This window comes from Scyliorhinus torazame, chromosome 2, assembly GCF_047496885.1.
Source record: "Scyliorhinus torazame isolate Kashiwa2021f chromosome 2, sScyTor2.1, whole genome shotgun sequence".
Taxonomy (NCBI): Eukaryota; Metazoa; Chordata; class Chondrichthyes; order Carcharhiniformes; family Scyliorhinidae; genus Scyliorhinus; species Scyliorhinus torazame.
In genome coordinates, this window is record NC_092708.1 from 401622070 (window position 1) to 401644012 (window position 21943).

The following is a 21943-nucleotide window of genomic DNA, read 5'->3' on the forward strand; positions in this document are numbered from 1 at the left end:
GTGCAAACACACATACACAATGATGGACAGATCAATGGACCAATCAACACACACGCAACATCGCAGCCAATCACAAGCAAGAGCAGACACACTATAAAACGGGGAACACCACAGTTCCCGCTCATTCCAGCAGGAGACAGCTCAGGGCACTGAGCTCACAGCAAGCCACTCAGACATTCACCATGTGCTGAGTGCCTCTCCAAGATAGTGTTAGGGCTGGGTCCACAGATTAAAGGGTAATGAACGAACCACAGTAACAAGTTTACAGATGTTATTATTGATAGTAATAAAACAGAGTTGTACCATCTGCAACCGTGTTGGTTCGTCTGTGTAGCAGAGCGTCCAACACGACAATCAACAAACTGAAAACTGGTAAAGTGACAAAGGGCATGGGGAAAGTCATGCCTACAGATGGGAGGAGACTTGCCAAGAGGAGGAAATTAGAGTCAGGGAAGATATAAATTAGTCAGTGGGACAGGAACAGATTTAAACATTGGCCAAGTCCTTCTTCTGGATTTTAGGAAGATCGACACAGGGTGTTTGAGGTTGCGCTCTATGAGGCTAGAGGAGATAGCACAGCTAGGGTGGGTCAGCTGGTCCAGAGGGTGTAGGGAGCTGGGCTACAGTAGTACATTATACAGTAACAAAAACCCAGGAGTGAATTTCAGGCTGGAATCTATTCAAAAGTTTCAGGGGGATTATATATAGAAGAACTGATATCCAGAGTGAGTTACAGGCTGAGAACTAATTGAACGAGGTGGTGGGGTGATGACGAGACAAACGGATGATCCAGTTGCATCAGTGCGGAGGTTTGCCTCTTTTGGGAAATGTAGGGCGGGATTCTCTGCTCCCGGGACTAAGTGCCCGCGCCGTCGTGAACACCGTTGCATTTCACGACGGCGCAAACAGGGCCCGGCACGACCTATTCTGGCCCCCACAGGGGGGTAGCACGGCGCTGGAGCAATTCACACCGCTCCCATCTCCTTACGCGGCGCCAAACGGGCGCTGCGCCAACTCGCGCATGCGCAGTCGGGGCAGCTCATTCCTGCGCCTGCGCGGGGAACTTCTTACGCGCGCCGGCCCCTCACCAACATGGTGCCAGGGTTCTGGGGCTGGCCGCGGAAGGAGGTAGGCCCGGGGGGGGGGGGGGAAGAGGCCGGCCCGCCGATCGGTGGGCCCTGATTGGTGGGCCCACCGATTGGCGGGCCAGACCCCTTTGGAGGCCCCCCCCCGGTGAAGGAGCCCCCCTCCCCCTCCCCCCCACCCACAGGCTGCCCCCCCAGCGTTCCCGCACAGTTCCTGCCGGCAGCGACCGGGGTGAATGGCACCGGCGGGACTGTCATTTTTGTCGTCGGCCGCTCAGGGCCGGAGAATCGCTGCTCGCCGTTTGCGGCGGTTCTCCGAGCGGCCCGGCACGATTCTCGCGCCGCTGGTTTTGGGGGGGGGGGGGGAGGAGAATCGCGTGGGCCGGGGTGTGGGGGGGGGGGGGGGAAATACCACCCGTAGTAACAGCTGGGAATTGTCCAGAGTAAAAAGCTTCTTTTAAAAAAAAAAATTTAGAGTACCCAATTCATTTCTTTTCCAATTCAGGGGCAATTTAGCGCGGCCAATCCACCTACCCTGCACAACGTTTGGGTTGTGGGGGTGAGACGCACGCAGACACGGGGAGAATCTGCAAACTCCACACGGACAGTGACTCGGGGCCAGGATTGAACCCGGGTCCTCAGCGCCGTGAGGCAGCAGTGCTAAGCACTGTGCCACCGTGCCGCCCGGAGTAAAACCTTTTTAAGGAATTGAAAAGGATAAAGCTGTCACTATTCACTTTCTGCATCAAAGGGTCTCTATCTACCTTATTCTGGAATCACTCGCTTGCCTTCTCTTGCAATCCCAGTTCACGACTGTTGTTCTGAATATTAAGAATATAAAGTAAAACCAGACATGTTACTAATTTATGTTTAAACAAGTTCCTGCTGGTAGCATTCTGGTGAAATTGTACTGGACTCCATCGAAGGTCAATATATCCTTGATAAGGTACAATATTCCACCTGAGTTTTTTGTGGCTCCACACTCAATCCCTTGGAGAGTGGTGTGGAGTATTGGAAGGATTCCTAGGATGACCACCTGTTAACCATGACCTAGTTCAATCCCTGGAGAGGACCTGAAGTCTGGGATCTCTGAATCAGCGGCTAACTGGGCCAGTGCTCTAACCAGGGCTTTGCACAGCTGCAGCAGGTTCAAAAGGTTAATATTCCAATAGCTTCTTCCATTTTTTTGGTACCTGACCGTTATGTTTCAGTGATCTGTGTATATGGATCCCTTTCGATCGTCAATGTTCTTCATTCACACATTCATACACTGATCTTTCCTATCCTCTCACCAATTGGTTTAAAAGTGATGACCTCAGACATAAATGCATTGAAATTTATCTGATACTCAGTTTTGACACTCCTTTAATTCTATTAATGTCTCTCTGTAATTGTGAATCTGGTTACACTGCTTACTCTACCCACTGTTCCTCGTGTCCTCACAAACTATGAATAGTTGAGACCTCAGCACAGATACCACTAGTCAGTTCCTTCAAAAACCTGACCCGGTTGGTGGAGCAAATGGAAGGGGACTTAGCTGGAGGCGGCGTCATGTAAAGGTACTAGTCTGGGAGCTTTGAGAACGGCTCCTTTGCCGTTCTCGCCGACCCGTTACTCCACAAGTCGGGTGGTGGTGACACTGCGGATCTGGGGGCAGTGGAGGAGGTACAAGAAGGTGGAGGGAGCCTATGTCTGGACCACGATATGTAACAACCACAGGTTTGTCCCGGGTAGGATGGATGGGGGGTTCCAGAGCTGGCAGAGGGCAAGCATCAGAAGGATGGGAGATCTGTTCATAGACGGAAGTTTTCCCAGTTTGAAGGCGCTAGAGGACAAATTTAATCTGCCACCAGGAAACGCCTTTAAATATCTGCAAGTACGAGCGTTCCTGAAAAAACAGGTAGTGGCCTTTCCGACGCTGTCGCCACTGAGGATACAGGACCGGGTGGTCTCCGGCACCTGGGTAGGGGAGGGGAAGGTGTCGGATATCTACCAGGAACTACAGGAGGCGGAGGAGACCCCGGTGGAGCAGCTCAAGGGCAAGTGGGAGGAGGAGCTCGGTGAGGAGTTGGAAGCGGGTCTGTGGGCAGAGGTCCTGGGCAGGGTTAATTCCTCCTCATCATGTGCCAGGCTCAGTCTAATTCAATTTAAGGTGGTCCACCGGGCACACACGACGGCAGCAAGAATGAGCAAGTTTTTGGGGTAGAAGACAGTTGTGTGAGGTGCAAGGGCAGCCCTGCAAACCATGTCCACATGTTTTGGGCATGCCCGGAGCTTAGAGAGTTCTGGCACGGGTTCGCGAGGGCAATGTCCAAGGTGCTTAACACACGGGTGGTGCCGAGTCCAGAGATAGCGATCTTTGGAGTGTCAGAAGACCCGGGGGTTCAGGGGGCGAAAGAGGCCGACGTCTTGGCCTTTGCCTCCCGAGTAGCCCGGAGACGGATTTTATTAATGCGGAGGGACTCGAAGCCCCCGAGTGTAGGGACTTGGGTTAACGACATGGCTGGGTTTCTCAGCCTCGAGAACATAAAGTTTGCCTTCAGAGGGTCAACGCTAGGGTTCTCTCGGAGGTGGCAACCATTTGTCGACTTTCTCGGGGAAAATTAAAATGTCAGCAGCAGAAGCAATCCGTGGGGGGGGGGGGGGGGGGGTGCTTCATTGGGATGGTGTGGGAAGACTGAGTCGTGTGGGGTAATGTCTATTTAATTGTTATTGTATATTCTCTTTTTACACTATGTTAATGTTCACTCTAGTTTGTTTTGTTATTATTGTTACTACTGTTTTATTATGAAAAATTCTGCAAAACCTTAATAAAAATACTTTAAAAAAAATATATATACATATAAATTGGGCAGCACGGTAGCACAAGTGGTTAGCACTGTTGCTTCACTGCTCCAGGGTCCCAGGTTTGATTCCCGGCTTGGGACACTGTCTGTGCGGAGCCTGCATGTTCTCCTCCCGTGGTCTGCGTGGGTTTCCTCCGGGTGCTCCGGTTTCCTCCCACAGTCCAAAGATGTGCCGGTTAGGTGGATTGGCCGTGAAAAATTGTCCTTAGTGACCAAAAAGATTAGGAGGGGTTATTGGGTTACGGGAATAGGGTGGAAGTGAGGACTTAACGTGTGTCGGTGCAGACTCGATGGGCCGAATGGCCTCCTTCTGCACTGTATGTTCTGTGTTCTATATTATAGTATCAGATCTCATAGAATCATCATATAATCTCTATAGTGCTTCGGTCCTTCGAAACTGCACTGACCCTCTGAGAGAGACCCTACCTCGACCATATCCCCGTAACCCCATTTAACCTTTGGGCACTAAGGGGCAATTGATCATGGCCAATCTGCCTAACCTGCACATCTTTGGACGGTGGGAGGAAACCGGAGCACCCGGAGGAAACCCACGCACACACGGGGAGAAGGTGCAGATTCTGCACAGACACCTGAGGCCGAAATTGAACCCGGGTCCCTGGCGTTGTGAGGCAGCAGTGCTAATCACTGTGTACATCCCTTAGAACTACCTAACATAATCAATGACGGTTTCATGGTCACCGTTAGAGACTTTTAATTCCAGATTTTTATTGATTTCAAATCTGCCAAGATGGTATTTGAACCCGGATCCCCAGAGGATTACCCTGGGTCTTTGGATTACGAGTCCAGTGACGATGCCACTTCCTCCCCCTTGTATTCGGTGAAATAATGTTTTAAAAGGCTGGTTAGGGGGTGTATATATCTGCTGCAGTAATATATTTTTAAATCCTAGTTTAAAAGACAGACAGACTTTCTGGCTGCAAAAGATGCAATTAAGATGTCTTAAAAGTGAGTTCATGTTTCTTGCAACCATGTTTATGTCTACACGGAGAGGCATAATGGGATTGTGTAAAGATTTCTGGGGATTCCTTGGGGAGTGGATAATCAGAGGCGTTATGGTTAAGATAAGTAAGTAGATCATGGGATTTGAGTGGGATGAAGATGATGTGATTCAGAGGAAGAGTCAAGTCTGTAGCAGGTAGTTGTAGTTTGAGTTTCTGGAAGCTGTGAGCTGAAAACAGCCTATGCAGAAGATTTTCAGATTCAGCATTAATGTGACACACAGGGAAATGCAGACTGTTTACTGAAACGATCTCTCTCTCCCTTCAAACAGTCTTTCAAAAGAACTCTTTATCCAGAAGCTGGCAAGTAATCCCGTGTGTGCTAACTTTATTGTAAGTGGTTTTTGACCTGTGGTGGATTTTGCTTGATTGGAGATGGAGGAGGTATCAGCTAGAAATTAAAGTGTTTTCTTTTATTGTTAATTATTGTTTAACTGGCAATTAGAGTCAGAGGTTTACAGCATGGAAACAGGCCCTTCGGCCCAACTCGTCCATGCAGCCAAGTTTTACCAATAAACTAGTTCCAATTGCCCGCATTTGGCCCGTATCCCTCTATACCCAGCTTTCCCATGTAACTGTCTAAATGCTTTTTAAAAGACAAAATTTTACCCGCCTCTACCACTGCCTCTGGCAGCCCATTCCAGATTCTCACCACCCTCTGTGTCAAATAATTGTCCCTTTGGACCATTTTGTACCTCTCCCCTCTCACCGTAAGCCTATGCCATCTAGTTCTAGATTCCTCTACCTTTAGAACATAGAACATTACAGCGCAGTACAGGCCCTTCGGCCCTCGGTGTTGCGCCGACCTGTGAAACCGCTCTAAAGCCCATCTACACTATTCCCTTATCGTCCATATGTCTATCCAATGACCATTTGAATACCCTTAGTGTTGGCGAGTCCACTACTGTTGCAGGCAGGGCATTCCACGCCCTTACTACTCTCTGAGTAAAGAACCTACCTCTGACATCTGTCTTGTATCTATCTCCCCTCAATTTAAAGCTATGTCCCCTCGTGCTTGACATCACCATCCGAGGAAAAAGGCTCTCACTGTCCACCCTATCCAATCCTCTGATCATCTTGTATGCCTCAATTAAGTCACCTCTTAACCTCCTTCTCTCTAACGAAAACAGCCTCAAGTCCCTCAGCCTTTCCTCATAAGATCTTCCCTCCATACCAGGCAACATTCTGGTAAATCTCCTCTGCACCCTTTCCAATGCTTCCACATCCTTCCTATAATGCGGCGACCAGAATTGCACGCAATACTCCAAATGCAGCCGCACCAGAGTTTTGTACAGCTGCAACATGACCTCATGACTCCAATACTCAATCCCTCTACCAATAAAAGCTAACACACCGTACGCCTTCTTAACAACCCTCTCAACCTGGGTGGCAACTTTCAGGGATCGATGTACATGGACACCGAGATCTCTCTGCTCATCCACACTGCCAAGAATCTTGCCATTAGCCCAGTACTCGGTCTTCCTGTTATTCCTTTCAAAATGAATCACCTCACACTTTTCTGCATTAAACTCCATTTGCCACCTCTCAGCCCAGCGCTGCAGCTTATCTATGTCCCTCTGTAACTTGTAACATCCTTCCGCACTGTCCACAACTCATCCGACTTTAGTGTCATTTGCAAATTTACTCACCCATCCTTCTACGCCCTCCTCCAGGTCATTTATAAAAATGACAAAGTGCAGTGGCCCCAAAACCTTGTGGTACACCACTAGTAACTGGACTCCAGTCTGAACATTTCCCATCAACCACCACCCTTTGTCTTCTTCCAGCTAGCCAATTTCTTATCCAAACTGCTAAATCACCCTGAATCCCAAGCTCCGTATTTTCTGCAGTAGCCTACCGTGGGGAACCTTATCAAATGCTTTACTGAAATCCATATACACCACATCAACTGCTTTACCCTCATCCACCTGTTTGGTCACCTTCTCAAAGAACTCAATAAGGTTTGTGAGGCACGACCTACCCTTCACAAAACCGTGTTGACTATCTCTAATCAAATTATTCCTTTCCAGATGATTATACATCCTATCGCTTATAAACCTTTCCAAGATTTTGCCCACAAAAGAAGTAAGGCTCACTGGTCTATAGTTACCGGGGTTGTCTCTACTCCCCTTCTTGAACGAGGGGACAACATTTGCTATCCTCCAGTCTACTGGCACTATTCCTGTAGACAAAGATGACTTAAAGATCAAAGCCAGAGGCTCAGCAATCTCCTCCCTAGCTTCCCAGAGAATCCTAGGATAAATCCCATCCGGCCCAGGGGACCTATCTATTTTCACACTTTCCAGAATTGCTAACACCTCCTCCTTATGAACCTCAAGCCATTCTAGTCTAGTAGCCTGTATCTCAGTATTCTCCTCGACAACATTGTCTTTTTCCTGTGTGAATACTGACGAAAAATATTCATTTAGCACCTCTCCTATCTCCTCGGACTCCAAGCACAACTTCCCACTACTGTCCTTGACTGGCCCTACTCTTACCCTAGTCATTCGTTTATTCCTGACATATCTACAGAAAAGATGTTGACTATCTACCTTATCGATGCTCCTCATTATTTTATAGACCTCTGTAAGATCACCCCTCAGCCTCCTACGCTCCAGGGAAAAAGTCCCAGCCTATCCAGCCTCTCCTTATAACTCAAACCATCAAGTCCTGGTAGCACCCTCGTAAATCTTTTCTGCACTCTAGGGTGACCAGAACTGTACACAGTACTCCAAGTCTGGGCTTACTAATGTCTTGTACAACTTCAACAAGACATCCCAACTCAGGTATTCAATATTCTGACCAATGAAACCTAGCATGCTGAATGCCTTCTTCACCACCCTGTCCACCTGCGACTCCACCTTCAAGGAGCTATGAACCTGTACTCCTAGATCTCTTTGTTCTGTAACTCTCCCCAACTCCCTACCATTAACTAAGTAGGTCCTGGCCTGATTCGATCTGCCAAAATGCATCACCTCACATTTATCCAAATTAAACTCCATCTGCCACTCATCGGCCCATTGGTCAAGATCCTGTTGCAATATTATATAACCTTCTTCACCATCCACTATGTCACCAATCTTGGTGTCATCTGCAAACTTACTAACCATGTCTCCTACATTCTCATCCAAATCATTAATATATACATAACAAATAACAGTGGACCCAGCACCGATCCCTGAGGCACACCGCTGGTCACAGGCCTCCAGTTTGAAAAACAACCCTCCACAACCTCCCTTTGGCTTTGGTCGCCAAGCCAATTCTGTATCCAATTGGCTACCTCACCCTGGATCCCGTTAAATTTATGCAACAACCTACCATGTGGTACCTTGTCAAAGGCCTGGCTAAAGTCCATGTAGACAACGTCGACCGCACTGCCCTCATCTACCTTCTTGGTTACCCCTTCGAAAAACTCAATCACATTAGTGAGACATGACTTTCTCCTTACAAAGCCATGCTGGCTTTCCCTAATTAGCCCTTACCTGGGCTAAATACCTGTAGATCCTGTCCCTCAGAATACCTTCTAACAACTTACCCACTACAGAAGTAAGGCTCACCGGTCTGTAGTCCCAGGCTTATCCCTACAGCCCTTCTTAAACAAGGGCACAACATTTGCTACCCTCCAATCTTCAGGCATCTCTCCTGTGGCTGTCGATGATTTAAATATCTCAGCTCGGGGGCCGGCAATTTCCTCCCGAGCCTCCCACAACGTCCTGGGATACATTTCAGCAGGTCCCGGGGATTTATCTACCTTGATGCGCTTTAATACCTCCGGCACCTCCTTCTCTGTAATATGTACACTCCTCAAGACATCACTTTTTATTTCCCCAATTTCCCTAACATCCATGCCTTTCTCAACAGTAAATACTGACGAGAAAAATTCATTTAGGAACTCTCCCATCTCTTGTGGATCCGCACATAGATGACCTTGTATTACATGACCCTTTATGAATACATGTTGACTCTCAACTCCACTGTGAAATGTATGGAGAGGATGACTTGGTAACACACCCACACCTCTCCCTCTTCACCACAGTCTAACACTCATCCCTCCTCTATCTCTCCCCGACACATCACACAACCTTCCTTCACATGCCCACCCATTCAGTATACACTCCGCCCCCTCTCCTCAGCCCATAGCTCTCACCCTCCTCTCAAACTGTACCCCTCCCCTCACCTATTAACTCAATCCCCTCTCTTCATACTTCTCCCCTCTATTTCTTCCATATCATTCCCTCCCCCCTCACACCATCCCACACATCCTTATTTCACCCCCCCCCCCCCCCACCCCTCACCCAAAACACAGATTCGCTCTCCCTCTTGTATGGACAGAATTTACCTGGTAGTTTTGAGGTTTGAGTTTGTGGAGTCCTTTAATGCAGAATCCAAACAGTGAGAAGATGATGCAGAGGAGCAGAGTGATAAAGGTGAAGAGGGTGATGGGTTGAACTGGCCCTAGAAAAAAAAAACACAAATTAATGCCAGAACTGGAGTTAAATCCCTGGTGAACTTTCAGCAGAAACAGCAATGTCTCCACCCAGCTTATTTTCCTGGCCTGCCTCATGCCAGAGGGTGTCTGAGTCTGTTAGTGAGGTGCGGGGCAGGGAGGGGGGGCGGGGGGGAAGAGATCTGGTGTCGCTCAGTTTGTGTCAGTGGGGGGGAGGGAGGTAGTCTGGTCTTAGTCAGTTGGGGTCAGGATGAGGTCTGACATTAAATGCCCAGGTTCAAAGAGGGATTCTATCTTGGTCAGTTGGGATCAGGGTAAGAACAAAGAACAATGCAGCACAGGAACAGGCCCTTCGGCCCTCCAAGCCTGTACCGGTCACGATACTAACCTTGGCCAAAACCCTCAGCACTTCCTTGTGCTGTACCCCACTATACCCGTCCTGTCCATGTGTTTGTCAAGATGCCTTTTGAACACCGTTAATGTATCTGCTTCCACAACCGCCCCTGGCAACACGTTCCAGGCACTCACCACCCTCTGCGTAAAAACCTGCCTCGTATATCTCCTCTAGACTTTGCCCAACGGACCTTAAACCTATGCCCCCTGGTGACTGACCCCTCCACCCTGGGAAAGAGTGCCTGCCCATCCACTCTATCCATGCCCCTCATAATCTTGTAGACCTCTATCAGGTCACCCATCAACCTCTGTCATTCTAATGAAAACAGTCCAAGTCTATTCAGCCTCTCCACACAGCTAACACCCTCCAGACCAGGCAACATCCTGGTAAACCTCCTCTGCACCCTCTCCAAAGTCTCCACATCCTTCTGGTAGTGTGGCGACCAGAATTGTGCGCAGTATTCCAAGTGCAGCCTTACCAAGGTTCTATACAACTGCAGCATGACTTGCCAGTTTTTATACTCGATGCCCCGTCCAATGAAGGCAAGCATTCCGTGTGTTTTCTTGACTACCTTGTCCACTTGTGTTGCCACCTTCAAAGATCTGTGGACCTGCACGCCCAGATCTCCCTGACTTTCTATATTCCTAATAGTTTTACCATTTAGGGTATATTTCCCCTCTTATGTTAGACCAAAATGAATTACCTCACATTTGTCCGGATTAAACTCAATTTGCCATTTCTCTGCCCGAGTCTCCAACCTATCTATGTCCTGCTGTATCCTCTGAAAATCCTCAAATAATCCGACTCTTGTGGAGTCAGGTCTCGGTCAATTGGGGTCAGGGTAAGGGTCAGGTCTCGGTGAGATGGGGTCAGGGTACAGGTCTGGTCTCAGTCAGGGCAAGGGTCAGGGTAAGGGTCAGGGTAAGGGTCAGGTCTCGGTCAGGGTAAGGATCAGGGTAAGGGTCAGGTCTCGGTCAGTTGGGGTCAGGGTAAGCGTCTGGTCTCGGTCAGGGTAAGGGTCAGGTCGCGGGTCAGGTCTCGGTCAGGGTAAGGTTCAGGGTACGGGTCAGGTCGCGGTCAGGGTAAGGGTAAGGGTCAGGTCTCGGTCAGGGTAAGGGTCTCGCCCCGGTCAGGAAAAGGGTCAGGTCTCGGTGAGATGGGGTCAGGGTAAGGGTCTGGCCTCGGCCAGGGTAAGGGTCAGGTCTCGGTAAGGGTCAGAGTAAGGATCAGGTCTCGGTCACTCAGATGGTTTCAGGTGGTCTCTACGTACCCAGTCTCAGGACGGAGAAGAAGAGAAGCCAAAACATGCAGAGAATTGGTGCGATGATGACCTGGCCGATCGCTGCAGAATGGAGCCGGTAGTTGAGTTTGGTGGGCAGGCAGGCGTAGTAAACGTTATATCGATCCACCAGGTGTTTCAGCAGCATGTACAACAACCCTGACAATAATTTAAAATAAATTATCAGAAAGCAGCATGCACAGTCCGAGGGAGCGCAGGTTGAAGAGTGAGAGATTGAGGATGAAGAGAGAGATTGGGGGGTGAAGAGTGAGAGATTGGAGGGTGAAGAGAGAGATTGGGGATGAAGAGAGAGATTGGGGGGTGAAGAGTGAGAGATTGGAGGGTGAAGAGTGAGAGATTGGGGATGAAGAGAGAGATTGGGGGGTGACGAGTGAGAGATTGGAGGGTGAAGAGAGAGATTGGGGGTGAAGAGAGATTGGGGGTGAAGAGTGAGAGATTGGGGGTGAAGAGAGATTGGGGTGAAGAGAGAGATTGGGGGTGAAGAGAGATTGGGGGTGAAGAGAGAGGGATTGGTGGTGGAGAGAGAGAGATTGGGGGTGAAGAGAGATTGGGGGTGTAGAGTGAGAGATTGGGGGTGAAGAGAGAGAGATTGCGGGTGAAGAGAGATTGGGGGTGTAGAGTGAGAGATTGGGGGGTGAAGAGAGAGAGATTGGGGGTGAAGAGAGATTGGGGGTGTAGAGTGAGAGATTGGGGGGTGAAGAGAGAGAGATTGGGGGGTGAAGAGAGAGAGATTGGGGTGAAGAGAGATTGGGGGTGTAGAGTGAGAGATTGGGGGGTGAAGCGAGTGCGAGTGGGGAGGAGAAAGAGTGAGAACATGTGGACTGGAGCCAAAAAGAGTGGGGGAGAGTGAGAGGCATGTTGCGAATATCTCATTCATGGTTCACGTGTTTTAGAATATAACGGAAAATCTGTTTTCGTGCACAAACTCGGGACGGTTTCGCTATTCTCCGCCAACCCCCCCCTGTCCTCTGAAAATCGGTGTACCCCCCGCCGAGTATCCACCACCCCAGGCCATAGCCTGAGTCCCGCCCCGCTATTCTCCATCCCCGGCCGGCCGCATTCCTGACGGCAATGTTCTAACGTGGTCCTGTCGTTCGGGAAACTCGCGTGGCGGCTGCGGATTGTGTCCGGGGCCACCACAGTCAAGGGAAGGCCAATTGGAGAGGGTGGGGGAGCTTCATTCGGGGCTGGGGCCTATGTGTGCGGGCGGTGCGGGACGGGCGAGCGGCTGATGCGGGGCACTATTTCGGCGGTCCAGGTCCGCAGGCTGAATCTGCCATGGAGGACGGCGCGACCGCTGGAGGCTGCCGCCGAGCACACGCGCTGCCTCTGACCCGGACATGCGAGGGGCCGTATCGGCAGCTGGAGCTGCGAGCTTCATGACCGCTCCCTGCTAGCCCCCTGCAAGACGGTGAATCTGTGGCTTTTTGACGCCAGTGTTCCTGGTGTAAAGGATCACAGTTTTCACCATGGTGTGGGGACATAGTCCCAAAAACAAAGAATTCAGCCCCTGATTATCTCTGGGTTGTTACCCGTGCCACGTGATAGGGAGACGAGGAATAGGGAGAGAGAGGAGTTGAACGCGTGGCTACAGGGATGGTGCAGGAGGGAGGGTTTCAGATTTCTGGATAATTGGGGCTCATTCTGGGGTCGGTGGGACCTCTACAAACGGGATGGTCTACACCTGGACCAGAGGGGTACAAATATCCTGGAGGGGAAATTTGCTAATGCTCTTCGGGAGGGTTTAAACTAGTTCAGCAGGGGCTTGGGAACCTGAATTGTAGCTCCAGTATACAGGAGGTTGAGAGTAGTGAGGTCATGAGTAAGGTTTGAAAGTTGCAGGAGTGTACCGGCAGGCAGGAAGGTGGTTTAAAGTGTGTCTTCTTCAATGCCAGGAGTATCCGGAATAAGGTGGGTGAACTTGCGGCATGGATTGGTACCTGGGACTTCGATGTTGTGGCCATTTCGGAGACGTGGATAGAGCAGGGACAGGAATGGTTGTTGCAGGTGCTGGGGTTTAGATATTTCAGTGAGCTCAGGGAAGGTGGTAAAAGAGGGGGAGGGGTGGCATTGTTAGTCAAGGACAATATTACGTTGGCAGAAAGGACGTTTGATGAGGACTCGTCTACTGAGGTAGTATGGGCTGAGGTTAGAAACAGGAAAGGAGAGGTCACCCTGTTAGGGGTTTTCTATAGGCCTCCGAAAAGTTCCAGAGATGTAGAGGAAAGGATTGCAAAGATGATTCTGGATAGGAGCGAAAGCAACAGGTTATGGGGGACTTGAACTTTCCAAATAGTGACTGGAAACGCTACAATTCGAGTACTTTAGATGGGTCCGTTTTTGTCCAGTGTGTGCAGGAGGGGTTCCTGACACAGTATGTAGATAGGCCAACAGGAGGTGAGGCCATATTGGATTTGGTACTGGGTAATGAACCAGGACAGGTGTTAGATTTGGAGGTAGGTGAGCACTTTGGTGATAGTGACTACAATTCGATTATGTTTACTTTAGTGATGGAAAGGGATAGGTATATACCGCAGGGCAAGTTATATCTGGGGGAAAGGTAATTATGATGCGATGAGGCAAGACTTAGGATGCATCGGATGGAGAGGAAAACTGCAGGGGATGGGCACAATGGAAATGTGGAGCTTGTTCAAGGAACAGCTACTGTGTGTCCTTGATAAGTATGTACCTGTCAGGCAGGGAGGAAGTGGTCGAGTGAGGGAACCGTGGTTTACTAAAGCAGTCGAAACACTTGTCAAGAGGAAGAAAGAGGCTTATGTAAAGATGAGACATGAAGGTTCAGTTAGGGCGTTCAAGAGTTACAAATTAGCTAGGAAGGACCTAAAGAGAGAGCTAAGAAGAGCCAGGAGGGGACATGAGAAGTCTGTGGCAGGTAGGATCAAGGATAACCCTAAAGATTTCTATAGATATGTCAGGAATAAACGAATGACTTGGGTAAAAGTAGGGCCAATCAAGGACAGTAGTGGGAAGTTCTGCTTGGAGTCAGAGGAGATAGGAGAGGTGCTAAATGAGGGCAGCACGGTAGCATTGTAGATAGCACAATTGCTTCACAGCTCCAGGGTCCCAGGTTCGATTCCGGCTTTGGTCACTGTCTGTGCGGAGTCTGCACATCCTCCCCGTGTGTGCGTGGGTTTCCTCCGGGTGCTCCGGTTTCCTCCCACAGTCCAAAGATGTGCAGGTTAGGTGGATTGGCCATGATAAATTGCACTTAGTGTCCAAAATTGCCCTTAGTGTTGGGTGGGGTTACTGGGTTATGGGGATAGGGTGGAGGTGTTGACCTTGGTAGGGTGCTCTTTCCAAGAGCCGGTGCAGACTCGATGGGCCGAATGGCCTCCTTCTACACTGTAAAGTCTATGAATATTTTTCGTCAGTATTCACACAGGAAAAAGACAATGTTGTCGAGGAGAATACTGAGATTCAGGCGACTAGACTAGAAGAGCTTGAGGATCATAAGGAGGAGGTGTTAACAATTCTGGAAAGTGTGAAAATAGATAAGTCCCCTGGGCTGGATGGGATTTATCCTAGGATTCTCTGGGAAGCTAGGGAGGAGATTGCTGAGCCTTTGGCTTTGATCTTTAAGTCATCTTTGTCTACAGCAATAGTGCCAGAAGACTGGAGGATAGCAAATGTTGTCCCCTTATTCAAGAAGGGGAGTAGAGACAACCCAGGTAACTATAGACCAGTGGGCCTTACTTCTGTTGTGGGCAAAATCTTGGAAAGGTTTATAAGAGATAGGATGTATAATCATCTGGAAAGGAATAATTTGATTAGAGATAGTTAACACGGTTTTGTGAAGGGTAGGTCGTGCCTCACAAAACTTATTGAGTTCTTTGAGAAGGTGACCAAACAGGTGGACGAGGGTAAAGCAGTTGATGTGGTGTGTATGGATTTCAGTAAAGCGTTTGATAAGGTTCCCCACGGTAGGCTACTACAGAAAATACGGAGCTTGGGATTCAGGGAGATTTAGTAGTTTGGATCAGAAATTGGCTAGCTGGAAGAAGACAAAGGGTGGTGGTTGATGGGAAATGTTCAGCCTGGAGTCCAGTTACTAGTGGTGTACCACAAGGATCTGTTTTGGGGCCACTGCTGTTTGTCATTTTTATAAATGACCTGGAGTAGGGCATAGAAGGATGGGTGAGTAAATTTGCAGATGACACTAAAGTCGGTGGAGTTGTGGACAGTGCGGAAGGATGTTACAAGTTACAGAGGGACATAGATAAGCTGCAGCGCTGGGTTGAGAGGTGGCAAATGGAGTTTAATGCAGAAAAGTGTGAGGTGATTCATTTTGGAAGGAATAACAGGAAGACAGAGTACTGGGCTAATGGTAAGATTCTTGGCAGTGTGGATGAGCAGAGAGATCTCAGTGTCCATGTACATAGATCCCTGAAAGTTGCCACCCAGGTTGAGAGGGTTGTTAAGAAGCATACGGTGTGCTAGTTTTTATTGGTAGAGGGATTGAGTTTCGGAGCCATGAGGTCATGTTGCAGCTGTACAAAACTCTGGTGCGGCCGCATTTGGAGTATTGCGTGCAATTCTGGTCGCCGCATTATAGGAAGGATGTGGAAGCATTGGAAAGGGTGCAGAGGAGATTTACCAGAATGTTGCCTGGTATGGAGGGAAGATCTTATGAGGAAAGGCTGAGGGACTTGAGGCATACAAGGCTGTTTTCGTTAGAGAGAAGAAGGTTAAGAGGTGACTTAATTGAGGCATACAAGATGATCAGAGGATTGGATAGGGTGGACAGTGAGAGCCTTTTTCCTCGGATGGTGATGTGTAGCACGAGGGGACACAGCTTTAAATTGAGGGGAGATAGATATAAGACAGATGTCAGAGGTAGGTTCTTTACTGAGAGGGTAGTAAGGGCGTGGAATGCCCTGCCTGCAACAGTAGTGGACTCGCCAACACTAAGGGCATTCGAATGGTCATTGGATAGACATATGGACGATAAGGGAATAGTGTAGATGGGCTCTAGAGTGGTTTCACAGGTCGGCGCAACATCGAGGGCCGAAGGGCCTGTACTGCGCTGTAATGTTCTATGTTCTATCATTACAGTAAGGGCAGTAGAGAAATGTTTTTGATTGGGATGTTAGAGTTGAATTAGTCTAAAAGCATTCAGTCTGGGTGGCACCGTGGTTAGTACGGCTGCTTCACAGCGCCAGGGACCCGGGTTTGATTCGGACCTTGGGTGACTGTGTGGAGTTTGCACTTTCTCCCTGTGTCTGCATTGGTTTCCTCCAGGTGCTCCGGTTGCCTCCCGCAGTTGACATTTGACTTGATGGGCCAAATGGCCTCTTTCTGCACTGTCGAGATCCTAAACCATGAAGGGTTGTAAAATCCATCAGATCAAAGAAGGAATTGTGAATGAGGTTTACTGTTTGCTACATCATCATGGTCCTTCCTGCAACTGGGAGAGATTGTCTGGCTTCAACTTTATCAATTTTCTGCGAGAGCGAACTGCAACTTGGGCCTGTTATCTGCAGTTTGCAGCTTATTGAGACAAGACAGCCAAAATAAATAGATCCATTATTTTCCACATGGAATATGGGTGAGGTTTAATCAGAAGCTGGAAATTGCCTGGTTTGAAACCAGAGGAAAAATCTACAGTGATCCTTACACAACCTTGTGTTAAAAGAAAGATTCAGCAAATTAACTTGGAAATGTTGAGAAGCCAATCAGAATAAGGGACCGAGGCATCAAAATAGAATGAAATAACTCGAAGGGGAAGAGAACTCTTGAGGAAAGTCAAAGGTAAGAGAGGGAGAGACGAGGCACAAAGAGTGATTGAGGGAGAGTGAGGGGTGGGCGAGAGTTAGGGGAGGGGCGAGAGTGAGAGGGGCGAGATTGTGGAGGGGCGAGATTGTGGAGGGGCGAGATTGTGGAGGGGCGAGATTGTGGAGGGGCGAGATTGTGGAGGGGCGAGATTGTGGAGGGGCGAGATTGTGGAGGGGCGAGATTGTGGAGGGGCGAGATTGTGGAGGGGCGAGATTGTGGAGGGGCGAGATTGTGGAGGGGCGAGATTGTGGAGGGGCGAGATTGTGGAGGGGCGAGATTGTGGAGGGGCGAGATTGTGGAGGGGCGAGATTGTGGAGGGGCGAGATTGTGGAGGGGCGAGATTGTGGAGGGGCGAGATTGTGGAGGGGCGAGAGGCAGAGGGGCGAGAGGCAGAGGGGCGAGAGGGGCAAGAGTGGGGAGCGCGGAGTGGGGGGGGAGGGGAGTGCGGAGTGGGGGTTGGGGAGTGGGGATTGGGGAATGCGGAGTGGGGGGGTGGGAAGTGCGGAGTGGGGGGGGGTGGGAAGTGCGGAGTGGGGGGAGTGCGGAGTGGGGGTTGGGGAGTGGGGGAGGCGGGGAGTGGGGGAGGCGGGGAGTGGGGGAGGCGGGGAGTGGGGGAGGCGGGGAGTGGGGGAGGCGGGGAGTGGGGGAGGCGGGGAGTGGGGGAGGCGGGGAGTGGGGGAGGCGGGGAGTGGGGGAGGCGGGGAGTGGGGGAGGCGGGGAGTGGGGGAGGCGGGGAGTGGGGGAGGCGGGGAGTGGGGGAGGCGGGGAGTGGGGGAGGCGGGGAGTGGGGGAGGCGGGGAGTGGGGGAGGCGGGGAGTGGGGGAGGCGGGGAGTGGGGGAGGCGGGGAGTGGGGGAGGCGGGGAGTGGAGGGGGCGGGGAGTGGAGGGGGCGGGGAGTGGAGGGGGCGGGGAGTGGAGGGGGCGGGGAGTGGAGGGGGCGGGAAGTGGGGGTTGGGGAATGGGGGGGCGGGGGGGGGGAGTGCGGAGTGGGGGTTGGCGAGTGGGGGTTGGCGAGTGGGGGTTGGGAAGTGGGGGGGTTCCGGGTTTTGGGGACGCTGCCACCAGTACTGGGGCAAGCGGGACTAGCACTGTTGGGGGTGGTTACACCTGAACGGCGCGGGGCTGATGTTCTAATGAGCCGCACAACTGGACTGTGTTTTAAACTAAACAGTGGGGGCAAGGGATCAAATTTTGGAAGATGTGGTAAATGGAAGAGTAGAACCGAGCAAGAGGGAAAGGTATTGATCTGGGAAATGATAAACAGACGGAGACAGGAAGGGACAGAGCGGAGAATTCTGAGTCAATCAGCAGATGGGGCGAGAGGCGACACAAATAATAAAAGGGCAAAACAAGCTCCTTCTCGGAATGCACATAGCATTCAAAGCAAATCAATTGATAGAAATTTATAAGTACGGGACATCCAGCGGCGGCCATGGAGTGTGTGGTCGCACATTTGGTGCCTCCTGCTCGAGATTAATTTTTCAGTGTGGGTTTTGAGGGCAAAAGATGCAGGGGTGACCCGGGAATGTGATACTCCTCTGGTGGGGCTGGAGTATGGATCAGCAGAGGGGGATGACCCAACTTCAGGGAATCAGGGAGGGGCCTCCGATGTGGCCTGGCCCGCGATCGGGACCCACCGATCGGCGGGCCGGCCTCTCTGTCTCCCGGCCTCCTTTACTCCGCGCCGGCCCCTGTACTCCTGCGTCATGTTGGGTCGGGACCGGCGCGGACAAGGGAGACACCGCGGCATGCGCGGAAATCGCACTGGTGGGACTGCGCATGCGCAGGTTCACGCCGGACCCACTCCGCATGCGCGGGTTCACGCCGGACCCACTCCGCATGCGCGGGTTCACGCCGGACCCACTCCGCATGCGCGGGTTCACGCCGGACCCACTCCGCATGCGCGCATCCACCGGCACCCATTCCACGGCCGGATCAGCAGCTGGAGCGGCGTGAACTGCTCCAGCGCCGTGCTGGCCCCCTGTAGGGGCCAGAATTGCTGATCCTGGGGCCGTGTTGACGCCGTCGAGAAACCAACACCGTTTCAGACAGAGTGTAAAAGAAGATAATGGAAGCTTGCCTGAAAGGTATAGCCATAATCAGGGAGGGATTTTCATCTGCATGTAGACTGGATTGATCAGTGGGCAAAGGGAGTGTGGATGAGGAGTTTGTAGATGTTTTCAGCATTGTTTCTTAGAACAGCACCTTCTGGAGCCACCAGAGGGCAGGCTACACCAAGAAATAGGATCGGCTGAGAGCCTCATAGTCATCCTTAGGTAGCAGTGATCATAATATGTTTACATTTTACATTCAGTTTAAGGGTGACAATAATGCATCCAAGACTAATATTTTAAACTTAAATTAAGCCAATTATGAGTGCAGAAAGTGGAGCTGTCTGAAGTAAACTGGCAAATATGCTTAAGGATTAGACCAACACATGTTCAGTGGCAGACATTTATAATATTTCAGAATACACAAAATAGACACATTCTAATGGGAAAGAAACATTCCAAGGGGTGGTCTCATCACCAGAGGTTAATGAAAAGTTAAAGTCAGTATTAAACTTAAACAAAAGCATATTTTTGTGCAAAGACGAGATGCAGGTCAGAGGATTTGAAAGAATATAAAGAACATCAAAGAATGACAAAAAATCGATAAGGAGGGAAAAACTAGAGTACGAGAGAAAGCTAGCAAGTAATATAAAGATGGACAGTTAGAGTTTCTATAGTTATTTAAGAAAAGAGTTAACAAAGTGACGTTGGTCCTATAGAAAGTGTATCTGGGGAATTGGAAATGGAAAGCAGGGATATGGCAGATGAGTTAAACATGTATTTTGTCATCACTATCGGGGACACATGTAACATCCCAGAAATAGCTGTAAATCAGGAAATGGAAGGGAGGAACTCAGGAAAATTACAATCACCAGGAAAGTGGTATTGAGCAAATTCTTGGGTCTGCAGGCTGACAAATCTCCAGGTCCGAGTGGACATCATCCTCAGGTTAGGAGTCTGCACGTTCTCGCCGTGTCTGCGTGGGTTTCCTCCGGGGGCTCCGGTTTCCTCCCACACGTCCCGAAAGACGTGCTGTTAGGTGGATTGGACATTCTGAATTCTCCCTCCGTGTACCCGAACAGGCGCCGGAATGTGGCGACTAGGGGCTTTTCACAGTAACTTCACAGCAGTGTTAATGTTAATGTGCCTACTTGTGACACTGATAAACATTATTAGATTATAATTATATGAAGTGGTTAATGAGGTAGTTGATGCATTAGTTTTAATTTTGCAGAATTCCCTAGATTTGGGGATGGTTCTGTGATGAATGTTGAAATTTCAGGGGCGGGATTCTCCGACCGCCCGCCGGGTCGGAGAATCGCCCCGACGGCGGCTGCCGAATTCTCCGGCACCGGGGTTTTGGCGGGGGGCAGGAATCGTGCCGCGCCGGACGGCGGCCGCTAGCAGCGTCCCGCCCCGGCGATTCTCCGCCCGCAATGGGCCGAGCGGCTACCCGTTTTCGGCGGGTCCCGCCGGCATAAATCAAACCAGGTCCCTACCGGCAGGACCGGGCTCTGCGGGGCGGCCTGCGGAGTCCTCGGGGGGCACGGGCTATCTGGCCCCGGGGGGACCCCATGGTGGCTTGGCCCGTGATCGGGGCCCACCGATCCGTGGGCGGGCCTGTGCCGTGGGGGCACTCTTTCCCTCCGTGCCAGCTGCTGTCAACCTCCGCCATGGCCGGCGCGGAGAATCACCCTGCGCATGCGCTGGGATGACGCCAGCACACGCTGGCGCTCCCGCACATGCGCCAAATCATACCGGCCGCGGAGGCCCTTTGGCGCCAACCGGCGCCGGCCTAGCCACTGAAGGTGCGGAGGATTCCGCACCTTCCAGGCAGCGCGACGCCTGAGTGGTTCACGCCACTCCTCGGCGCCGGGACCGCCCACCCCGCCGGGTAGGGGAGAATCCCACCCCAGATCTATTGTATTATAGGTATTTGGTGCAGTAAGGGTTAAAAACCTGGGATAGTGTGTGTGACTGCTGATGTCCTGTTTTAAAAGAATCTTGGTTTGAAAGGTTGGGAGCCGGGGTGTAATCAAACCATTGTGAAAAGCTTGCTAATTGAATGTTGTTTGATTAAGGGGGTTCCCTGTGGAGTTAATTAGATTTCAGCTTGGTAAGGTGATGTAGTTACTGGGTGGAGCTACGGCATCGGACATTTGGCAGAAGCAGGTCGGTCGGTTCGGAGCGGAATGATGTTATGTCCGTAAGTGAAACAGTTTAGTTAAAAGAAATTAACAGGGTGGGATTCTCGCGGCCCACGCCGGTCCGGGGTGCGATTCGCGTGACGCCGCCCGCCGCCAGTCCGCCGATTCTCCGCCAGGTTGGGCCAAGTGGCCGCCCACAAAATCTTGAGTCCCGTCGATGACGTTCACATCTGGTCTTACCCGGCGGGACCTCGGCGTCCATCCTGTCGAGGGCGGCCTGGTGGGGCGGGGGGGGGGGGCTCTGACCCTGGGGGGGAGCCTCCACCGTGGCCTGGCCCACGATCGGGGCCTACCAATCGGCGGGCCGGCCGATCCTGGTGGGGGTCTCTTTTACTCCGCGCCAGCCCCTGTAGCTCTACGCCGTGTTGTGTCAGGGCCTATGCGGAGAAGGAAGCTACCACGCATTCGCGGCGTGGGTCGCTCCAGTGCCGTGCTGGCCCCCTGTAGGGCAGAGGATCGCTACACTTAGCGGTCCGATGACGCCATCGTTAAACTCTCCAGTTTTTACGACGGCGCCAACACTCTGCCATCAGAAGGGAGAATCCCGCCAACAGTCTTTAAAGCAGTGCAGACTTGTCTGTGAACAAGGGGAGCTGAAGACATTGAGCCAGAGTTTCTGCATGGGTCTGACAGGAGTCAGATCTGTTCTTTAAAGCAGTATTGAGAGTTCTCTCTTTCTCAAAGAACATCTCTGTAAAGCAAGGATTCCTATGTGATAATTACAGTGGATTGAGAGCTGAGGGGCGGGATTCTCCGACCCCCCGCCGGGTCGGAGAATGCCCGGGGGGGGTGGCGTGAATC

General features: G+C 51.0%; 1 protein-coding gene across 3 annotated transcripts in view; it reads right to left on the minus strand.

Moving 5' to 3' along the window:
• The window catches only part of tmem63c (transmembrane protein 63C), a 536405-nt gene that overhangs the window by 63152 nt on the left and 451310 nt on the right, over window positions 1-21943 (minus strand). For all 3 annotated transcript variants that reach the window (XM_072494521.1, XM_072494522.1, XM_072494517.1), the window contains 2 exons: window positions 11062-11229; window positions 9290-9405 (listed from right to left, as the gene is read on the minus strand). In XM_072494521.1, coding sequence (XP_072350622.1) covers window positions 9290-9405; window positions 11062-11229 — 284 coding nt within the window. The remainder of the gene's footprint in view (window positions 1-9289; window positions 9406-11061; window positions 11230-21943) is intronic.